Source organism: Polyodon spathula, chromosome 13 (assembly GCF_017654505.1).
Source record: "Polyodon spathula isolate WHYD16114869_AA chromosome 13, ASM1765450v1, whole genome shotgun sequence".
NCBI lineage: Eukaryota > Metazoa > Chordata > Actinopteri > Acipenseriformes > Polyodontidae > Polyodon > Polyodon spathula.
The window spans coordinates 257,318-276,499 of record NC_054546.1 but is presented as its reverse complement, the minus strand read 5'-3'; the positions used below and the strand labels follow the sequence as shown (position 1 = coordinate 276,499).

General features: G+C 40.6%; 1 protein-coding gene across 2 annotated transcripts; it reads right to left on the bottom strand.

The window, feature by feature from the left end:
- Positions 1-3,468: 3,468 nt before the first annotated feature.
- LOC121325549 (protein O-GlcNAcase-like) lies at positions 3,469-18,962 on the bottom strand. Of its 2 annotated transcripts, none has more exons than XM_041268209.1 (16): positions 18,617-18,962; positions 15,425-15,476; positions 15,111-15,208; positions 14,472-14,602; positions 13,941-14,112; positions 13,736-13,834; positions 13,172-13,456; positions 12,821-12,979; positions 11,829-12,478; positions 11,505-11,679; positions 8,442-8,527; positions 6,256-6,360; positions 6,051-6,139; positions 5,376-5,568; positions 5,006-5,165; positions 3,469-4,607 (listed from the first exon to the last, which is right to left on the bottom strand). In XM_041268209.1, exons 1-16 carry the CDS (start codon positions 18,783-18,785, stop codon positions 4,471-4,473), a joined length of 2,760 nt encoding a protein of 919 aa, XP_041124143.1. In that variant the 5' UTR covers positions 18,786-18,962; the 3' UTR covers positions 3,469-4,470. The 2 variants fall into 2 exon arrangements, with proteins under 2 accessions (XP_041124143.1, XP_041124144.1); XM_041268210.1 differs by having other exon boundaries at positions 11,865-12,478.
- Positions 18,963-19,182: the final 220 nt, after the last annotated feature.

Sequence of the window (19,182 nt, the reverse complement as noted above, 5' to 3'; positions counted from 1 at the left end):
TGCTCAGCAACGGTTCAACTGTGAAGAGCACGGCACACGCAGATAAAAACAAACAAAAATAAAAAGTTTAAATTAAAAGGCTGATCATGGCGTATATTTACAGGAGATTCTTACACAGCGCACTGTATGAAGAGAACATGTTTGAATGGAGCTCCCCCACTGATCTGGTACCAAGTAACCATGACAGCTGCAAAACAAAAGGATACAAGACTTAGGTGTGCGGTCTTCCTGGAAAACAGACAAACAGAAAATGCAAGTTTCCATTAATTAGGAACAGCTCTTGTCTGCCACTGCGATTCAATGTGTTTAAATGCACGTTTCCATTAATTAGGAACAGCTGTTGTCTGGCACTGTGATTCAATGTGTTTAAATGCACGTTCCCATTAATTAGGAACAGCTCTCGTCTGGCACTGTGATTCAATGTGTTTAAATGCACGTTTCCATTAATTAGGAACAGCTCTCGTCTGGCACTGTGATTCAATGTGTTTAAATGCACGTTTCCATTAATTAGGAACAGCTCTCGTCTGGCACTGTGATTCAATGTGTTTAAATGCACGTTTCCATTAATTAGGAACAGCTCTCGTCTGGCACTGTGATTCAATGTGTTTAAATGCACGTTTCCATTAATTAGGAACAGCTCTCGTCTGGCACTGCGATTCAATGTGTTTAAATGCACGTTTCCATTAATTAGGAACAGCTCTCGTCTGGCACTGTGATTCAATGTGTTTAAATGCACGTTTCCATTAATTAGGAACAGCTCTCGTCTGGCACTGTGATTCAATGTGTTTAAATGCACGTTTCCATTAATTAGGAACAGCTCTCGTCTGGCACTGTGATTCAATGTGTTTAAATGCACGTTTCCATTAATTAGGAACAGCTCTCGTCTGGCACTGCGATTCAATGTGTTTAAATGCACGTTTCCATTAATTAGGAACAGCTCTCGTCTGGCACTGTGATTCAATGTGTTTAAATGCACGTTTCCATTAATTAGGAACAGCTCTCGTCTGGCACTGTGATTCAATGTGTTTAAATGCACGTTTCCATTAATTAGGAACAGCTCTCGTCTGGCACTGTGATTCAATGTGTTTAAATGCACGTTTCCATTAATTAGGAACAGCTCTCGTCTGGCACTGTGATTCAATGTGTTTAAATGCACGTTTCCATTAATTAGGAACAGCTCTCGTCTGGCACTGTGATTCAATGTGTTTAAATGCACGTTTCCATTAATTAGGAACAGCTCTCGTCTGGCACTGTGATTCAATGTGTTTAAATGCACGTTATTTTAAAAAGCACCAATCTCAGCCTCTATTTACTGTAATTGTATTCCACAGCCGGGAAGAATGTAGACGGGAGAGGTGATGAAAAAAAAAAAATATGGCTTTATTGCACCTTACCAAATTTAGTCCACTTGATAGATGAATTGCAACGTGCTTTGTAAACCGGTTTAATTGAGGTTTAAATCTGAAAACGAATCTTCATAAAAGATAGGTCAAAAAGGGTTTTTCAATTTCAGCGTGCCAGCAGTGGGTTAATTTAGCCAATGTTGCAATCCACCAGCAGCAGGTTTAACTGCGGTTTACAAACCTTGGAATAACACTTTGTGACTATACTGCAAAGTTAAAATGTTATATAATTCTCTCTCGCTCTCTCTCATAAATAAAGATTGCAAACGATAGGCACTGTACCCTTTAAAAAAAAACAAAAAAACAAAGAGTCCACCAGAGCCCAACGGTGCATGCTTGAGTCATTAATATATTTCTGTAAGAAAAGATTAGGGATATTCCTATCTGAATGATTTAAATGATCTGCTGACCTGGCACTGTTTAGACTAATGAAATGGAGCCCCATGTGTACAGAGAAAATACAGGCAAGTTCCTTATCTGAGTAAAATACATTTAGAATTCTGTATTGTGTATTCTTTAATAGGTCTGCCATTTAACTCACAGATCTGTACAGTGTGACAGCCTGAATACCACCAGCCTATAGTTTCATCATCAGCCATAAACCCCACCCCCACCCAATCTAAGAGAGAAAGAGAGACCCTCTCCTGATTAACTTACACACTGCAAAGGCTCCTGAGAAAGAATGGACCTGTTACTTTTCTGTATTTTTAGCACCATTTAGAGTGACACATTTACCAAAATATACTTAACAAGTTAGTTTGTCGGGTTCTCATGTACACTCAATAAAGGAGTTCCTTTTTGAATCACATAACTTCATTATGTCACATTCTTCAGCTCAACAAAAATCCAGAACTGAATGCAGTTGCATTTTATATCCATTAATAATGCACATTTGCACCACATTGCAGGACTGTTGTAAAGTGCAACTCTATAGGCAGGGCACCTTGCTTTCACTCTGCAGGGTTAAACAGAATATATATATGCTCACAGCACAACCATCTTCTCTATAGATTACAGACACATTTGTTTGTTGTCATTTTAATGGTTTTATTTGTATAAGTATTACATAACTTGTGTCTGTCCTAAAACAAACAGAACATCCCAACAACATGTAATGCAATGTTGTAGGTATAAACACCATATTTCCTGTGCTGCTACAGCTGTTCACTGAAATGAGATACTCAATCAGTTTCTCAAGATGCAATGAAACAGCATTTCCCATAAAAAAAAAAATGCCACAGAGAATGTAAACAGATGAATGAACAATCATTGTGAATGCAGATTAGAGGAGGAAAGCAATACTGCCTGGATAGACGTTGCTGTGAACACAGAGCTGGATTTACAGATCTTACAAGTTAGCAGCTCGAACAATCCAAGCTCTTAAATGTGGATGCTTTATTTATCCAAAAAGTGAAATGAGATGAAGCTGGAAACTGCAACTCTGTAAAACAAAGAGCTAGGAGATAGAAAAGCCAATGATAACAGCGACTATAAGAGGACAGGCAGATGTGTTTAGCTATATATGCACTCTTTGTATGTCTACTGCACTCATGTGGGTGGGCAATTTGGTGTTGTAGATTCCAGTTGGGTTTGGGGTTATTGCCCCAGGGGACATTCTTCTTGAACTAAAGAAAATTATGACTTCTGTTTCCTGCATGTGTCAGGTTATCACAATACTGAACTTTTATTTCATACCATAAAACCTGGAAGCTTAGAGAAGGTCTGTTAAACTAGATTGTCTTTGTTTTTCTTACATTTTCTTACAAATTCAAAACACTATTTCCTGATTGACCAAAACCATTTACAACTCCCTCCCAGACATCTATGGCCAGTGTCTTCCATATTAAAATGCCTCTTGCACAGACTCTGCTTCACCAAGGATTGTTCTGTTTAAAATGGATTTCACAGCAATTCATTCCACCAGGTTAATGAGTTATGAATGACAAGGCAACCAATATTACATAACACATCTGTTCCTTATATACTTTAAATTCTTCAGAAATGCAAATACAAGTATTTACAATTTTACAACAATAAGTTCCCAAGCATTTAAAAAATAAAATAATAAATGAAAAACAGTCAGACCCAGTTCTGAAGACAACTGTACTCTGTAATCTAAGTGCTTTCCTGGATCTATTAATCTTATGTTAAGCAAAAAGTAAAACAAAATGCACTTAAATATAAAACATTAAAACATCAATAAGATGTGCAAGCAGAAAGCTACAAATCCCTTTAACAATTACATATCTATAGGGTTGCTTTCATTACTAGTGCCCGAGCCCCTCCCACCTGCTTTACTGGGGCTCTTGGCCACACTGCATAGCACTACTGATCATGAAGAAATAAGGGTAACAATTATCAGCATGTTTCAGGAAGACAAACAAATACAAAACATTAAGGACAAAAAGGACTGTCAAATTCTATTTTACTGCCATCACAAAAATAGCATTATTATAAGCAGCATGTATATTCCATTATTAACACAAGCATATGCACATTTGTTGGCTTCCTTGAGGCTGACCATAAATCAAGTCAGCCCGCAGCACACTTGTGGTTCACATACCACATTCTGGTTCTTCATGAAGCAAGAGAGTCAGACTCCAAAATCAGACAGGTGTAGAATGAAACCTTGCTTACCTGGTACTTAACAGAAACAGAATGGTCAAGTGGCTAAAGCCGGAGGCTGGAAGCCAGTGAATTCAAATCCAAACTTGAGACAACTGGTCGCTGCCAAGCCTTTGAGGAAAAAAATCCCTTCAACAGCAAAGGCTGATTATTCAACTCTATCCAGCTTTCGAACTTGGCACAAGCAGAAAGAACATCTGGAAGGATGAAGGCAGTTGTGACCCTGAACACCAGACCTCCCTGTGCTATTCCAGGAAGGACAACAGACAAGACTACTGAAGAATGAATGGCTGAAAATCATCCCACGTCTATGAAGCTTACCTTCTGTATGTCTACCTTTTGTCTGCTGCAAGAAGTACAAACTGTTAAGGTAGCACAAACGTCAGCCTATTCAATAGAGCTAGATGTATTTTTATACCACTTCATTCACATTCAGAATAGTTCACAGACTCCTTCCCATGAGGATCACACCCTTTGGGAATCCTTCCATCTTTGCCACTTCAAAGCAGCCCAGCTTGCTGTAAAAGTCCAGCATTCTCTTATCATTCTGCCTCACTTCACAAAAGGCACCATGGGACCCTGAACAAAGGAAAAGAATTGAAAACAGCATGAAGTAAACTACCAAGTGTTAGGTGCAGATACAGATTGGAAACCTGGGAATTATGCCTAGACTTGCAGTGACACACTTACAACTGGTTTCTCAGAACCAAACAAGGCTAGCAGTCCAAGATTAGTACAACACAGGGTCTGTGAAACACATACAAACTGGAACTTAACCCTTACCCTTCTGGTATACTGACTAAGAAAGAGGCAACAAGAGAGCGATGAATCCATATAGTCTTATCAGTCACTGTAGAATACCCCATAAGACAATAAAGTACTGACTCGACATTCACACAGGAGAAGATGCTTTTTAAGCTACGGCAACACAGCAGACAGGCTGCAGAACATTAATATGGATTCAATGAGGAACCTACCGTTGGCTTTAATGGAGGAAAGGAGGCAACCCATCATGCTCTTGGCGACACTAGGGTCTGTAACCTTCCCATGAATATCCACTTTAATCAGGGAGGGGAAATTACTAAGAAATGACTCGGGAAGGCCCTCCTCTTCCTCATGGAAACTCAACATCATTTTCTACAAAAAAAAAAAAAAAAAAAAGGGAAGATGATCAGGAAGCCATTAACGAGGGGCACTGTTTTGTGAATACATTTTATTTGTACTGGAGATGCAAGGAGGAGGCATCTTTCTCAAAGTCTGAATTGAAACGTGGAAAAAGAAAATTCAATGTTGTGTGTGAGGGAGAAAAGAAACAAAAACAAGACCAGGTCCAGAATTGCTGCTGACCTCTGCCTCAGACAAGTCCTTCTCAGAGTCAGGCTTGTTATACTTCTCCTGCATGCTGGGGATCCAGCTCATCTTGCACTTCTTCACAAACGGCTTGACGTCCACTGTGCCGACAGCATACCCACAGATGCCCTCATTATCCTCTAGAACAAACCCATAGTCTGGGCTGAGCGTCAGAAATCCTCCCACTAACCTGTGATGGGAACCACAATCACAACATTAAAAAGGTCTAAAGAGATCTTCCTTATATTGATCAATCAATGTACCAATCTATCAGTAAAACTATCCTATAAAATGAAAACTCTGAATTCTATTGAAATGATGTGAAGTTTTTCAAAAATAATAAATTAACAATATTATTAACAGACCGTTTTTTTGGGACCATTTCGACTACCAATATTGCATACCAATAATTGGCAGAAATAATTGGATTCATTTTGTTGATAATACAACTGGAAACCATCCATTGAAATTGTAATTTAACACTTTCACTGGAATCTATTGTTTTAATGCATCTCCGCACAGCAGCTTGGCTACAGCGGTTAGTGCATCTTTAAAAAGGACAGATATTACTATTAATAAGAGACACAATAAAACAGCGACTACACATCATGATATGTTATTAATAATTGGTGCTGACTCCAGTTCTATTTATATTGTCTCTCAATGGCTTACCTATCTCCAATTAAATCAGGCTGTTCAGGGAAAGGAACCCCCTCCATGTCTTCATTGTACATCTCTCTGCAGATCTTGTACACAGCAGGCTATAAATCAAGCACAAAATAAGCAATGTTATGGGGCACATTAACAAACCAGGCAGAGGACTGTGTTTAAAGGCAAGTATGTGTACATGTTTTTATGAAAGGACTACAATACTGACCTCATCTTCTGGAAAATATGGTCTTATGGAATAGATTTTGGAGGTTGGCATTGCAGGGGGTGGCTGGTAAAAAAGATCATTTGCCCCATCAATTGGCAACAATCGCTGTGGAGATTAAATACAAATTGAGTGAGTCACAAACACAAAGAACCACCACCAATCTATGCTGCAAAATTGGATTTTACAATTCAATTGATTTGCTACAGAGCTACACACTGAATGCCCAAAAGACAGATTCCATTGTCTACAATAAGAGCTGCCCAAACTAGCCAGTTTATACACATAGAAATAATGAGAACTGATTTGATTGTGTGCGTTTCAGCGTGTATCGTCAATAGCAAATTTGAACACTTTACTTCTTTGAAGCTATATATATATATATATATATATATATATATATATATATATATATATATATATATATATATATATATATATATATATAAGCAGATAACAAATCTATTTTGAAAGTGACAGGAGAGGCTTGGTCTGAAAAGGGGCTAACTGGCTAAAGGAGATGTGCGTTCCCAAAAGCTGGGCATTGCAATTCGCACGCGTCAGCATTCCTGTGAAGAGAAGTGCTAGTGCAGGGAGGGGTGAAGAAAAACTCCATGGGCAAACTTCAGCAACACAAAACAACTCACACACATTTGTTTTACAGGGTCATAATCTCAACATTACAGCTTCGTCTTTGCAAGCAGACAAAGGTTTTTACACTGGATACTACACGCTCGTCCTGTACTACAAGCATGCTATTAAGACAGAATTATTTTGGTGTGTACTTCAATATTTAGGATCTTTAGGAGAGAAAGAGGCTGCATTTTTTTTTGTTGTTTAAATTTTGATCATGGAGCTTTTTTAAAATATATTATTTATTAAATATTTGTGTAAGTAGGCGAAGTTGCAGTGAGCACGCATGCGCATCAGGTTGCACGCTAGCGCGCGAGGGGAGAGGGTGTACCGATCGCTGTGCTACCTGCAAAGAAATGAGATGTCACGTGAAAAACATGGAAACACGCTGCGCTTTTGCTGGCGCATGGGAAATGTAGCATCTCCTTTGGGCAGTCACTGAAAGAAATAAACCTTCACATTAGTTTTGCTGATAACAAAAACAGGCCCAAACTAGGGGCGGGAATTTCGGATAAGATATTCGAGTATACCAAGAATAAAAGTTTTGAATACCCGAATACTCAATCTCTAATTACTCAAAACAGTGACAGGTCCTTAGAACGCATTAGCAGCAACCACACATAGGGACGCATAGATAAACACACCTACAGTAACAGCGAAGAAACATCTATGGTATCTAATGTATGATTTAAATTAGAAGTAAGAAATAATACACAGCAGAGTGGTTTTAACTATCAAAACGCAGAACTTTATAAAAAGGGCCTTCAAAACATTCAACTGCATATTTAACACACTTTGACTCCTCATATAAAACACACAACATGACTGCTTACTAGTTGCTTGCTTGCTTTTTGCTATATTGTGTGTTCCTGTAAAGTAGCAGACAGGAGATTGCATTTTAGACTCGTTGATTTACGATACAAAACACTTGTGCTGCAGAGACTGCACTGCATGGTGGTCTCGTTTTTCAAAATACTTTAAGATGCCAGTTTCACTACTCGTGTAGTGCGCCCGCCTACTGCCAGTTATCAGCGAGGGGAGAATTGTAGTGGCTGATCACTTTTAACTTCCTCCTCTCAAATACTGTGCCAAGTTTTTTCAGGTGTAGTTAACGTATTTTTCCATTTGTTTTAGAAATGAACGAGTATTCAAAACTTGATCAAAGTACTCAGGTAGTCATTTTATTTAGAATATTTGATCACTCGAATATTCTGACTCGCCCCTAGCCCAAACGAAAGTGTTTTTTAAAAAATGATTATTTATTTAACCCTTTCCCCCTAACTGACCTTTTAGCAAAGTTGGAATGGTTAGAGTTTTGAACCAATACTGACTAAGTATCTCCTGAATTACAAAGAAAGGTCTGTGTGCCACTCACCATACATCAGCTTTAAGGGAAACAAACCTGTTTGCTATATAGGTGAAGAGGGAAAAGGTTAAAACAAAAATTGTTCTCTTTATAAGCAAGCACACCTATAACAGACCAACCCTTTCATATCTACACCAATGTAGAGGTGTTTTTGTTGCAACAATCAGCTGTGAATTGGATATATTGATACCTGGAACTCTCCCGCTAGACCGCCTCTAAATGCCCAAGGCTCTTGGTCTCCACTTAAGAACTGTGCTGACGACTGACTACGACACCCTGTTGATCAGATCCAAGCGGAGAACATTACATGAGGGGGGCTTTCTGAAGGAACAGGGGATACGGCAGTGCTGGTGGGGGAGGGGTCTCTATATTCAAGCACTCCAAAATAAAAGAACACAAAAGGAAACAAGAAAATAAAACACACTAATCTAACTTTGCGAAAGCAGAAACTCCTGGGGTTGTAACAACTAAACAACAAAAGTACCTTTTTAAAATGTAAACAGATTGTGCACAATTATTCTCTTAAAACACAACCTGCATCATTTTATTAAACATCTACAGTATGTAGAGCAACATGAAGTCAGTCACCTTCGCAAATACTTTGATGACTGGGCCTGCAATGGACAGTGGTCCATTCATTCATCACAGACTCGACTGTCCAGACACGTTAAACATACTGGTACTGGCATTGTTACAGCCCCAAGCAGAAACATGCTTTTTTTGAAGTCACATTTTAATTTATTTATTGTTGTCTTGTCAGATGACTTAAGTTAACAACCCTCATACTTCTACTGTACCTTAAAAAGGTACAAGTCATTTCCAATACATAGCTTCAATTTAGCTTTGCTTTGTTTTAAATGGAGTCGGGTCTCTTATTAAACTCATGTGACAGGACATGTTCAGCAAGCGCAGAGAGGACAGCGTGTGCTTCAGCGAGATCTTTCTTTCACCAGCACGTGAGCAGCACATCCTCCATTTAGCTTGTAAGGCACAGTCCCCAAGATGCATACATTTAAGGAATTCAAAAACAGATTTGAACTTCTTCATTTAATACTCAATATTTGCAGTACACACTTACAATATAAAGTTTTTATTTTTTACTTTGTTAAATCTAATAATTAAATTAGAAAAGCTATTACTTTCAAGAAGTAAAAGCCAAAGCCATATTCATGAATTCCTTTTATCAATCGCATTCGGGGGTGCAGCCAAACTAGCTCATTAAAAAAAAAGGTTAGAGAAGCTGGAGCAATGGGAAAACATGTTAATAATTCTTATCACTTTAGATTTCGCTGCGCAAATGTGACTTCATTCGCAACGCATACACTTAAGCTCCCTGAAATGTTGTACGAGTGTACCGGGCAGTGTTGTGATACGCTGTCGTTATGGATTCTGTCCCGTCAGTGAGATGAGATGAGGGTAAAAGCTCTAACCACGAATCCATCTCACTGACAGGGGGACAGAATCTGTGATGCAGTGCATCACACAACACTGTCCGCTACACTTACAAATTCATTTCTAAAAAAGCTACTATTTTAATTTAAAAAATGAAACAGATAGAGGCAGCACGCTGCGTACATCGGCCACTGTCAATCCAATGGCTGTAGAAACTTGAAGAGCATTCTTCCATCTGTATATAGTGAAGGGAAAAGACAATAGCAGAGGTCATTAGTAATGGTTCATATTACAAAGCCAGACCAGACTGCAGACTGCACTGTTAAGGTTATCATTACAGAAGAAAGCCTAACCCCTTTTAAATGGCAGAGGTGAACAACTACGCAGAACCTGAAGATGCAGTGTGTAGGCTGACAACAAAACAACCTTGGTTATCAGTTAGTTAACTGTGGTGGTTCATACCACCTGTCTGCAAATAAAACGGGTCCATACATTCCCTTTAATGATTGAGTGGAATTTCCTCAAAACGTCAGCAGGAATCAATATATGGTTAAGCAACTTGGAAGTCACCCTACAGCATTAACAAAAGACAGCTTCTTTATGAAAAGATTCCTCAAGTGAGGTCAAAAGAACTCATAGCCGGGGTATACCGACTCAGATTTAATGACAAAGTCATGCTGCCTCTCAGACCTGGGTATGGGCAACAAGGCAGGTTTGTACTCATGCAGGGATGAACAGAAAAGTGCACCATGTCCTGGTATATACATGTACACATTCTTTATCTCCTGTATGTTTGTGCTTTCGATTTTCTTATGAAGGATCTGCCAGTTGCCCACCTCAAGCCCCCATTCCGCTTTTAAATCTACACAGTTCAGTTTTTAGCAGTGCTCCCACCAGTTGTTTGTTGCTGCCTGCTGTGCAAGTAAAAGAATGTGGACAGCTTTCCTTACAGCTGGAGAGACACCTGCAAATGAAATGAGCTTACTTGTGTAACCCAAGCCATGCTGGTGCCGTCAAACAGTGAAAACTACTTTTACAAGCACCCACTGATTTACTAGAAACACAGCAGTGACCAGTCAGTTGATTACATTTCTCATGTGCTCAACCACTGCTGTAATTATACCACCAATGGTTTCTCTTTGTATGAGAAAACAAAGTGATTAAGATAGTTCAATAAAAGCCCACCCTATATATACACTATATTGTTTGCACCAGAATAGCCTTACAGAGCCCTCTACTTGAAGCTTGCATGCGCGCTGGACTAGAACGGATCGACTTTCCTTCATGACCAGGGCCTTTAACAGAGAGGTGGCAGCAGATGCTACTGTATAAAATCAGCAATGATGTCACAAGACACACAGCAAGCAGCAGGACCACTGGAGTGTCACTCACCAGAGTTTAAATGATTACAAAAGATATACAGCTTTGTTTATATGTAGAACAGAATAGCATGACTGAGTTGGGGAACTAACAAAGAATAGGGTAAGCTAACACTGCAGTCTGCATCCAGTCAGGCGCAAAACAAAGACACATAGACATATAGTCCAAACTACAGCAGTCTGTATTTATGTTTCTTACTGAATGTATTAGCCCAAGAAATGCTAATCAGGTCTATTGAGTGTATAGATGTGTGTAGATGCTAAGTCCACACACCAGTGCCGTGTGTACATGAAAATGAAGTGCTATATACGCCTGGTTAAATGTCAGTAAGAAGAACATGTAAGAAAAAGTCTGTGTTCTAGTGAAACTAAAATGAAAGTTGAATCCCAAACTGGGCTTTTTTTATTTGTATTTTTTGGGCTAATCAATTAACAGAAAAGCCACCTTTTACAGGTGGGGTGCTATCCTTCATTGTACCTACCTAACCACTGAACAAATGACTTCACCATTGAGATGATACTCTTAATATCCCAAATGTAGGGATACAAATCATAGAGAATGGTCCTGTTGGCAGAGTTGGAGAGGCGTGTGAACATCTGAATCACTGAACAGCACATCTCCTCAAACTTCTCTGCTCGAGCACGCCATTCATTGACCTGCAAAGGAACAGGGTTATAAATTAAAACTTTGTAATGTTTCATTGTGACTTATTATAAAAAACAGATTTTCATTTGGTTTCTATTTTTACAATAATTAAAAAAGCAAAACTCATGCACATTATTATTGTTAATATCTGTGTGTTTACTTTTTCAGGCTCCTTCCCTTTGGAATTGACACTGACCACACTGCTGTTAGCTCTCAGCCAGTTGAATTCTTTGAGCATCTGCACAGCTTTGGGCCCGTGTTCATAGGGCAGGTAGAAGAGTTCTGCCAGCAGGGTCAGATCCTCGAGGGTCAGTGCCTCTGCGCTGTACAGAGGCTTCTCATTGGGGCCCGGCACAAACGGCTCTTTGTTCAGCTGTTCATCTGTTTGCATTGGTGCAATGTCACTCCCAGAGTCCTCCTGAATAGACATCTCGGGGGACTTGGACTCTGCACTGCTCTCCTTGTCTGTGTCCATGGGCTTCAGCTCCTCGGTCATCTTAGCCTCGACAATCTCAGTCAGGATCTGGTTGACATTCTTGGTATCCAATTCATCCTGTTTCTCTAGCACCATCTCCATGGGTTCTTCATCCGACTGAAGCAGCAGCTGCTCCTTCTTCTCTTCCTCATCCTCCACCTCCTCATCCTCTACCTTGCTCAAGGGGAGGGGCTCTTCACTCAGAGCTGTTGCTTGGCTCATGATTGGCTGCTGGTAAACGGTGCTAACCATTGTCGAGGATCCCAGGTTTGGCGTTACCAGAGATGCAACATCAATAGCGGTGCTCTTTGCTCCACTGTGAGGGACCTGCCGACCTGATTAACAAAACACATGAAGCAACATTTAACTGACATGGAATACAAAAATAACATCACAAGTGGTCACTGTGCTAATTATTGTTTTTATTGCATACTGTAGCTTTTGAAAGAAACGGTATGAAATAGTATGTACTGCTGTCTTGCGCAACTCCTTAGTAAAAATGAGATGTCATTTTCAATACTTACACAGAGCAAATATTTGACAAACTAGATTATATTTAAATAAATAAATGGATTTAGTGTTCTTTTGAATATGAAATTAAAAAGCAAACAGGTTCTTCCAGTCTGTCCCTTGCTGGTTTCACACCCTCCTCCTCCACTAAAGCCCACTTGACTTACTGTTGTACAGATGAGGCACTCCAAACTCCCCCAGCCACTCTTGCAGGGCAAGCTTCAGCGCCAGCTGTGGACTGTACAGCATGTCCGTTTCGATTTCTTCATCGCTTCCTTCATTCTCCAGCTTAATCTGAATAGATACTGTACTGTCCTCACCGTCACCTGAAAGATGAGCAGATGGCAGGGACTTATTCTAAGATATTCAGAAGGTTGCCCTTACCAGCACTATGCTCATGTGTAATGATGCCCTAACAACATTACAGAGTTTAGATGAAGAGAACATGCCAGTTCAGATGACATACACTTTGGGTCCTGAGCCAATGAAATACTAAAGTTTTCAAACAAACGACTTACTCATGACAACATCTTTTCGGACGCCGTTCATGTTGGATTTGTACCAGGTTGCCAGTGTATGGATGGCCACAAAGTTGGTCTCAAATTCACAGTTGGGGTTGGTCAACACACCCTTCAGCCTGGGGATGAGCTCTGTTGACCGGCCCTTAAAGGGACCAAGGAACAGCCTCTTTTGGTCGTAGTCATTGGCATGGATGTTGTCCCATATAACTGGAGCTCTCTTTAAAATTCTGGATACCTCTTCAATGGACTCCACTGTGATATCTTTAGATACAACCTTGGGACCTGAGAGCAGAAAGTGGTTCATCAGTTACATAAATGCACAGCTCTTTCGCTGCTGCAATCTACAAATAACAAAAAACATACAAAAGTCACTTCATTAAGACTTAACTCTTTGAGCACCAAGTAACTTTAGAGAACTCTAAGGTAACTAATTCCATAGCGTGTCTTAAACTAAATAAATATTGGAACAGCATTAGTACTGACACTTGTGATACTAGTGCCGAGACAATTGATTACAGTACAAGACACTACTTTACATGTCATTCTTAAAGATAATCCCACCTGTCCATAGCACATCGATTCCAGGTAACAACTTCTCACCAACTGTTAGCAAATACGGTGACTGGGAAACATTTGGATAGCAGAAAGTTCCACAGTATTCTGCATTAAAAAAAAACAGAAACAGTTCAAACAGACTCTTGTTGTTGCAATTATATGTTATACAAAAAAGAAAGAAAGAAAGAAAGAAATAATTATTCTTGGTTACCTGTAGGGCAGAACAAGAAAGTTTCAGGTTCTCCCAAGTACTGGAAGATCTCATTAGTCAGGGAGACCTGGGCATGTGCAAATGAGCTGAACACTTCCTTGTCTGCTGGGCATATATTGTGCTCAATATCATCAAACAATAAGGCAAAAGACTTGCAGCCAAACTGGGAAATCTGGTTAGATAAAAAATACTTCATCTTAAAACAGCAATTCATCAATAGGAATTTTCAAAGAAACTCTACCCACAGTACACATATGTATTTTATTTTATATATTCTAGTTTGTTTCTTGCAGACAATTTTTAAAACACAGCACATACATAATGACCAGCAAAAGCTAACATGCTATACTTTATTTGGTGTAAGACATTCATTCTATGTCTTCATTAGAAATTATTCTTATCTGGAAAACTTTAACAGCAACAGAATAATGCATGGGGTATGAGAATGTACTGGGAAGCTACATAAACCCAGATGGGTTAATCCAAGCAACAGAAAAAAATGACACTTACTAAAAGAAGAAAATTACTAACCTGATCTAACTTCCTTTTCAAAGTTACAACTTCTTTCTGGTTGGAAAATGTGATATCAAGCCCTGGCGAGATGGCATAGATGAACTCAATTCCATATTCTTTTGCCGCAGAGATAAGGGTCATGAGTTGCTCTTAAATATAAACAAAGATTTGTACAGAGATTTAAACACTGCATTACAGCGGTCTGCCAGTACGATGAAGCCGGGCATGTCCCATGCACACATTACCACAGGGGCACTATGTGGATTCCATTTCACTGGAGTTTGCAACTAATTTCAGATTGCATAGTAACCTTTCAGTATAAATACGACACCCATAAATGCACAGAGCATGTGGTAGAGCTGCACAAACAGATTATTAGGTGAGGGTCATTTCTGCAAACTGAGCTAATTAACCATGCCAAGTGAAACAAGTGAAGAAATAGCTGCTTGGCTTTTTTGTGGGCTGCTGTTCTCCACAGAGTCAAGAAAATCAGCAAACGCCACAAATCCAAGCAGTGGTTTCTTCACTTGGTAAGTTACACCAATAACGCCCACCTGATTGTCAGCACCCGATTTCTGTGGAGAGCTCAATCCCAGTAATCCATTCGTGCAGCACTAACATACAGATCTCAATTGTTCTGGTTATCAGTGGACTTACCTGCTTCTTCAACAGAGTACATTTCTCTCCAAAACACTCTGTGTTTGTAGTCATCCTTTGGAGCATAAAGGTAAGTATTTAACCCCCATTTCTGTAGCCTGTGTAAAAAACAAACAACTAAATACAGAATTTGTAAATCAAAGCAAATTAGAGATTTCTGAAAGAAATGTAAAAATGGTTTGTCCTTGCAGCATACAGTGCTCCCTGGTGTACCAGTTCAATACTTTGCAACACCATTACAATGCACGATTGTGATAAGGATACATCTGTAAGCCTTTTCTTTTAGAAATGAAAACAGAAAGGAATGCTATTACCTCCTGAAAAGCTCTTTCCTTTGCTCCATAGTCCATGGTCGACCATAGAATCCTATGCAAAAAAGAAGACTATGATCAACATGGAATTCCTCTGAATAGCCACATTCCCACATTGAAAACACTGACACCGGTAATGCAGCCCCTTCAGTTTCTGTGGCTCTGGCATAAAGTACTGCAGGTCCAAGCACCAAGTAATTCACAGGTAGAAGACCATTAGAATTAACAGGGGAAATTGCATAAACTGCAATACTTCATTTTTTGTCATTTCTATAGACTCAATTTTTTGGTAGAATACATCCACTGACTGGAGAACACATTGGCCAGACAATCCTAGTAAAATGTGACAATCCCACACTGTTGCAGGCAAATGTATAATCAAAATGTGCAAGAGTATAATAACTACACACCTGACCTACTTTTCTTACTCTCCCTTCACAGCTTAACTACTTGTACAGTTTCATTCGCTAATCAAACAGACTGACGGGTACATTGCATAACCCTTACAGCAGGACAATGCACATCTGCTTTAAAGTATTATACAAATCTATAAATACACAGTATTGACCTATATGCATTGTGGGTTAAAGACGATGGATACTGAAGGACCTCCCAATAAACAAGCTACTTCATGATATTGTACTGGCAAAGTCAAACATGTAGACCAGGTGTTACAAGAGAAGAAAATACAAAGGCACCTCCTTTACCACTAGATTACAATGACAGTGACTGTACATTTATTCAGGAAAAACACCTGCAACAAAATGGCTGAACAGAATGCTAGCTGAAGACGTGGAGAGTGAACACAAGCACTTTTGAGAGGAAGCTCAACAATGCACTTCTCTATGAATGAACTTAATTACTTCATGCATATGAAACCTGGATAAACCAACTGAAACGTGTCATCTTGTTTCAAAGGAGCTTATCCAGGAAAGAACACAATAGGCCACACGTATAAGGAACACATGCACATTGACTAACAGATCTTACACAAATTAAGACACAAAATAAACCAGTCCAATTGTAACGCGTACAGAATCACCAGAACTAGTACTTTCACACATTTTGCAATTAGATATATTTAGCTAACCACAGATGCCGCCCCAATGTTGCTAGCATTAATATTAACACACACTACACATGCACACGTGACAGTGAACCGTTGTGTTGTTTTGTGTTGATTTTTAAGAGGTTATAACACTGTTTGATAAATGCACCCCGATCTACACAGCTGTCAGATCAGCACTGGGCGTACCCTGTGTTAGTGTACCTTGTGTTAGTGTACCCTGTGTCAGTGAACCCTGTGTCAGTGTACCCTGTGTCAGTAAACCCTGTGTCAGTAAACCCTGTGTCAGTAAACCCTGTGTCAGTGAACCTTATGTTAGTGTACCCTGTGTCAGTAAACCCTGTGTCAGTAAACCCTGTGTCAGTGTACCCTGTGTCAGTGTACCCTGTGTCAGTGTACCCTGTGTCAGTGTACCCTGTGTCAGTGAACCCTGTGTCAGTGTACCCTGTGTTAGTGTACCCTGTGTCAGTAAACCCTGTGTCAGTGTACCCTGTGTCAGTGTACCCTGTGTCAGTGTACCCTGTGTCAGTGAACCTTATGTTAGTGTACCCTGTGTCAGTAAACCCTGTGTCAGTGTACCCTGTGTCAGTGTACCCTGTGTCAGTGTACCCTGTGTCAGTGTACCCTGTGTCAGTGTACCCTGTGTCAGTGTACCCTGTGTCAGTGTACCCTGTGTCAGTGTACCCTGTGTCAGTGTACCCTGTGTCAGTAAACCCTGTGTCAGTGTACCCTGTGTCAGTGAACCTTATGTTAGTGTACCCTGTGTCAGTGTACCCTGTGTCAGTGAACCCTGTGTCAGTGTACCCTGTGTCAGTGAACCTTATGTTAGTGTACCCTGTGTCAGTGTACCCTGTGTCAGTGTACCCTGTGTCAGTGAACCCTGTGTCAGTGTACCCTGTGTCAGTGAACCCTGTGTCAGTGTACCCTGTGTCAGTGTACCCTGTGTCAGTGTACCCTGTGTCAGTGAACCCTGTGTCAGTGTACCCTGTGTCAGTGTACCCTGTGTCAGTGTACCCTGTGTCAGTGTACCCTGTGTCAGTGTACCCTGTGTCAGTGAACCCTGTGTCAGTGTACCCTGTGTCAGTGAACCTTATGTTAGTGTACCCTGTGTCAGTAAACCCTGTGTCAGTGAACCCTGTGTCAGTGAACCCTGTGTCAGTGAACCCTGTGTCAGTGAACCTTGTGTCAGTGTACCCTGTGTCAGTGTACCCTGTGTCAGTGTACCCTGTGTCAGTGTACCCTGTGTCAGTGTACCCTGTGTCAGTGAACCTTATGTTAGTGTACCCTGTGTCAGTGTACCCTGTGTCAGTGTACCCTGTGTCAGTGTACCCTGTGTCAGTGAACCCTGTGTCAGTGTACCCTGTGTCAGTGAACCCTGTGTCAGTGTACCCTGTGTCAGTGAACCTTATGTTAGTGTACCCTGTGTCAGTATACTCTGTGTCAGTGTACCCTGTGTCAGTGAACCTTGTGTCAGTGTACCCTGTGTCAGTGTACCTTGTGTCAGTGTACCCTGTGTCAGTGTACCTCTATGTTAGTGTACCCTGTGTCAGTAAACTCTGTGTCAGTGTACCCTGTGTCAGTGAACCTTATGTTAGTGTACCCTGTGTCAGTAAACTCTGTGTCAGTGTACCCTGTGTCAGTGAACCCTGTGTCAGTGTACCCTGTGTCAGTGAACCCTGTGTCAGTGAACCCTGTGTCAGTGAACCTTATGTTAGTGTACCCTGTGTCAGTGTACCCTGTGTCAGTGAACCCTGTGTCAGTGTACCCTGTGTCAGTGAACCCTGTGTCAGTGAACCCTGTGTCAGTGTACCCTGTGTCAGTGTACCCTGTGTCAGTGTACCCTGTGTCAGTGTACCCTGTGTCAGTGTACCCTGTGTCAGTGTACCCTGTGTCAGTGTACCCTGTGTCAGTGTACCCTGTGTCAGTGAACCCTGTGTCAGTGTACCCTGTGTCAGTGAACCTTATGTTAGTGTACCCTGTGTCAGTGTACCCTGTGTCAGTGTACCCTGTGTCAGTGAACCCTGTGTCAGTGTACCCTGTGTCAGTGTACCCTGTGTCAGTGAACCCTGTGTCAGTGTACCCTGTGTCAGTGTTTACAGTAAAGTGCCACCACGCGTGCTTCTGCTTACCCTCCACCACGCCGCCGACAAATTTCCTGAGGCCTGTCGTCTCAGCTTGGGGCGCCGCTGCCGCCGAGTCTGCCAGGATTGCGGTCCCGTCCACCGGTACCGGGCTTGGGCTGTGGCTGGGCTCCCCTTCCGTTGTCTTCTCATCGTTCTGATTCTGCTTTTGAACCATTTCGGTATACACAATAATCGATGTATGCAAATATAAATTATATAATAGCTAATCCTAAATCAGTCCAAAGCCAATCTTTACCATTTAACACGCATGACACGAAATGTAATGCAAGGTGTATATTACTGAGTGATTTAGCTAGGTTAAACTACTGAGAGATATAACACAGTTTAGATTAGCTAGGTTAAACTACTGAGAGATATAACACAGCTTAGATTAGCTAGGTTAAACTACTGAGAGATATAACACAGCTTAGATTAGCTAGGTTAAACTACTGAGAGATATAACACAGCTTAGATTAGCTAGATTAAACTACTGAGAGATATAACAGTTTATAGTAGCCAGGTTCAACTACGGAGAGATCTACAGTTTATATTTGCGGTCTTTCTTCGCTTTC